The sequence below is a fragment of the Rhinopithecus bieti genome, unplaced genomic scaffold (genome assembly GCF_001698545.2).
Source record: "Rhinopithecus bieti isolate Rb0 unplaced genomic scaffold, ASM169854v2 scaffold_425, whole genome shotgun sequence".
Lineage (NCBI taxonomy): Eukaryota > Metazoa > Chordata > Mammalia > Primates > Cercopithecidae > Rhinopithecus > Rhinopithecus bieti.
This window is the reverse complement of record NW_016803361.1, coordinates 823863-828226: the sequence shown is the minus strand read 5'-3', so window position 1 is coordinate 828226 and position 4364 is coordinate 823863. Positions and strand designations below refer to the sequence as shown.

Genomic DNA, 4364 nt, shown 5'->3' with positions numbered 1-4364 from the left:
AAAAACCCCGCAAAAAAAAAAAAAAAAAAAAAAAGGCCGGGTGCAGTGGCTCATGCCTGCAATCCCGGCACTTTCGGAGGCCAAGGCGGGCAGATCACGAGGTCAGGAGATCGAGACTATCCTGGCTAACTGGTGAAACCCAGTCTCTGCTAAAAGACAAAAAATTAGCCAGACGTGGTTGCAGGCACCTGTAGTCCCAGCTACTCGGGAGGCTGAGGCAGGAGAATGGCGTGAACCCAGGAGGCGGAGGTTGCAGTGAGCTGAGATCGGGCCACCACTGCACTCTAGTCTGGGCGACGGAGCAAGACTCCATCTCAAAAAAAAAAAAAAAAAGGATTCTGTGTCATTTTTTAGAGTTCCACAATGATATCCTTAACTAAAGGAAACATTCCTCCCCTGGGCTAAGGAAAAAAACGTGTTGCAAACTGCAAGTTGCCTAACAAAAAGTCTCCACTTTCTAACATGCATTAGAAAATTCTACAACCTACCTTTGCAAACCTATGGTGTATATCCCTTACACTAATCATGAACTGCAGTTTAAACTGACAAGTCATTGCTGTCCTTCTCCGCTTTTGCTCATGCCATTTCTCATGAATGGAATGCCTTTTCCATATTCATCAGAATGAAGCAATAATCTATCACCTTCAAGAAATCTTCCTTCATCATCTCAGGAGAGATTTATTTCACTTCTAAACACCACTAGCATTTGCTTGCACCATCATATGACACACTATGCCTTGTACAATAACTGATTATATTACATTTTCTCTAAGGTTTAAAAGTTCCTTAAGGTTGAGGCAGCTTTCCCAGTAACTTTGTTTGCCCACAGTGCCTGATAAAAGACAGATAATTAATTAAATGAAGTAAACACCTAACTGCCCTTCATCCTAAAAACAGCATCAATACAAACAGTTAAGTGATTAGGCAGGTACTCTGAAGTAGCAAGTTCTATCAGGCAAGCGACTTTGGGAGGCTGAGACAGGAGGAGTTTGAGACCAGCCTGGACAACATAGCCAAACTCTGTCTCTAAAAAAATTTCAAATAAAAATAAAAGTGGCATCAAATAACCAATTCTCCCTATGTAAGAAATTCCAGGCCCCCCTGTGTAGTTCCACAAGGCTAAAAAATGGCATTATTCAAATACTTCCTAGAATTGCTCCAGCTACAAGAACGTTTGAGGAAATTAGGGCAATCTGAAATAACTTTCTGAAAGTCAAAGAGACTCATCTGCTGTCCTATTTTTAGCCAAGCTACAGCTAAGCTGAAATCACCACAACTTTCCCCACATTAGGAAGAGAGCTTCTTGAAAATACGGCAAGGGCAAGGGGCAGCGAAGCAAAAGGTTACATCACATCAGGCGCAGAGAGAGGCTAGATCTTCCTGGAATCTAAACTGATCATCCTAGTCTCAGAGGACTGCTTAATAATCACCTGGCAACCAAATATCCATCTTGATCATAATCACCGTCTGAACCCGGGACTAACTCCAATTCAACTGAACCTAATCATTTAATCACCAACTTCACCACCACCACCTGCCCCTACACCCTCCAAAAAAGTATTAATAGAAGGGAGAATTCGATTTTAGAAATGACTGAGAATTTTTAATCCAAAGTGCTGTAAATTAAATACTTTTCAGAAACCAAATGACCCTAAAGCATTCATCAGTCACGAGAATCAAATAGGTTAACTGTTTAGAACCAATCCCACTAAAAGAGGAATTATTACATCGGGAAGTAAACAAGTTACCTTTTAAATTGTGTAAGCATCACTGCCAGTCCTTTTAAATATAGAAAGTTCTTAACACTACAATTAATTTACTCAGAACTCTCCTCTTAAAGAACAAAATTACATATAATAAAAGAGAAAATATGAGGCCCCACTGATTTTAGTTCGGAGAATATGAATATATGTTACTGCTCGGATTAAAATATTGCTCTGCACTCTGGACTCTGTAATCTTCTGAACTTTACTACCTTTAAAGTGGAAATTTGGACTTAAAAGTATGCTTAAAGAAATTTGATCACCAGATTAAAATCTGCCTTCAAAAAGTGAATCAAAATTTTGATATTCCATTGAGATATTTACAGAAATAATTTGTCAGTCATAATTTTAAGAACCAAAAACACGGCCGGGCACGGTGGCTCACGCCTGTAATCTCAGCACTTTGGGAAGCCGAGGCGAGCGGATCAGGAGGTCAGGAGTTCAAGACCAGCCTGGCCAATATGGTGAAACCCCGTCTCTACTAAAAATTAGCTGGGCGTGACGGCGCACGCCTGTAGTCCCAGCTACTCGGGAGGCTTAGGTAGAAGAACCCCCTTGAACCTGGGAGGCGGAGGTTGCAGTGTGCCGAGATGGCACCACTGCACTCCAGCTAGGGCAACAGAGTGAAACTCAGTCTCAAACAAACAAACAAACAAAAAACAACAACACACCTTGTCAAGCAGCCGTAACTAACCACTAACTAGTAATGACTGATAAAATGGGGTCCTGAGGCAGGAGGCCAGGATTAAAAGCAGAGAATTAGAATAAGACACACTAACTAAAATAATCTAAACTAAAGCAACATGGAACTTAGAAAATCTACAGGACAGGACTACATTATAAATTTAAAAATCTTTCAAAGACTAAAAAGCCCTGCTGAAAAAACCAATCACTAACAAAAATGAAACATACAAGAACTAAAAATTATTCAAAACAATTTCAGCATTTGATACTAACCCACAATTCTGAAAACGCAATTTCATGCTTCTCAAAACCTGCTATATGCTCTCTTCGATGATAGTCCGAAATAACAAGTAATTCAAAAAGTACTTAAACCGACGTAACATTTTAGTAAATGTATAATAGGTTTGAAAGAATAAAACAAGTAGAGATAGAGCAGAGTACAGGATAACTGAGAGCCAAAAGGCTGTTTCCTGGAGGGCAGCACTGGTCTTGGATTGGCAGAAGGAGAATTTTAAAATATATTCATGAGATGAATTATACCAAAAAAATGACTCATGCCTTTATTATTTGCACAAGCATATGTTTGAAAATGCACTTTTAACCTTTGGACAACCAAAGTGCTATCACATACCTTAAAGCATTGTTGCCTATATTAATTTTGGTGCTACAGTCTAAATCCTTAACGAAACTCACGCTATACATTTTCGTAATGAAACCCTGTAGAAATGGAAAGGCGTATATTCTTTAAGTAAAGGTTACCTGATTTTTCACTTGTTTAAAGTTTCAGTTTTGCTTTTCATAATCTATTACCGAAAACACCCCTTGTGGGACATTGTAAAGGGCAGACCCTCCTGTCAAGCCAGAAGGCTCAAACACAAAGACACTGAGCTAACCAAGTGCTGTAATTCTTCCAAACTGAGCCTCTCCACACCCCCTCCACCCTTCCCCCCAACAGATATGTCTATTAAATCAGTGTCTGTTCTCCCCCTCGCACAACAAAGAGAACTTCTCACCGCATGAAATTGCCGCTGAATGGACACCAGAAAGCAGGATTTGCATAATTCCTTCCAACGAAACCCTGTCGGGAAGGAGGGGATGAGGGGCCCAAGCGAACGGATAGATTCTCCTACATTCTGCCGGGAAGACCTGGTTCCCAAGAATATTCCCCTGGGGGAGACGGGGCTGGAATTCTGGGCCTCCCCGAGGACTGGGCGTGGGGGACAGCGGACGACGAGAGGGCATCTCCCCACACACCAGCAGCACCGAAGCAAAGACGGGGAAGTAACAATGCTGGAGGACAGGAGAGTCAGACACAAGGATGAACTGGGGCTAGGGGGCGGCGGGCGGAGCGGAGACACCACACGGGCCACTTACTTTTTGGAGGGGGGTTAAATATATGAGTTAAGCCCTTATGGTCCCGCCGGCCGCCGCACAGAGGGAAACGGGACCTTGGGAGAGAAAAACAGACAAAACACACAGTGTGAGAGGCGCAGCTCGGCCGCCCGGCCCCTCCCGGGGCGCCCCCGTCCGCGCTCCCTCCGGCCCGCAGGGAAAAAGCCACCCGAGGGCGGCCCAAGGTCCAGGAGGCGGGGGGCGGACGGGGCATTCGGGCGAGGCTGCGGCTCCGGCCAATCCCCGGGAGGGGACGAGAGCGACCCCCGCAGAGGCTCCTCGGTCGGACCTGGTCCCACCCCCTCCTCCCCGCGGCACGACACCGAACACAAATACGCACACACCGACCCGTGCGTCGAGGATTAACTCCCCGGCCGCCGCCGCCCGCTGAGGAAGTGCAGCCGCTGCCCCCCGCGGCCATGACACCCCACTTGGCTCGGTCAGGCGCACCCGGGGACTGTGACAGCTCCAGCTCCCTCCGCCCCCATCTCCACCTCACGCTTCGCACACGCCCGAGCGCCGGGC

At 45.2% G+C, this 4364-nt stretch overlaps 1 protein-coding gene across 1 annotated transcript in view; it reads right to left on the bottom strand.

Annotated features, from left to right (window-relative positions):
* LOC108534574 (ligand-dependent corepressor) overlaps nt 1-4355 on the bottom strand; it is a 133742-nt gene extending 129387 nt beyond the window's left edge. Inside the window, 1 exon segment of the mRNA XM_017880036.1 lies at nt 3822-4355. Coding sequence (XP_017735525.1) covers nt 3822-4260 — 439 coding nt within the window. The 5' untranslated portion in view covers nt 4261-4355.
* Between the last annotated feature and the right edge of the window lie 9 nt (nt 4356-4364).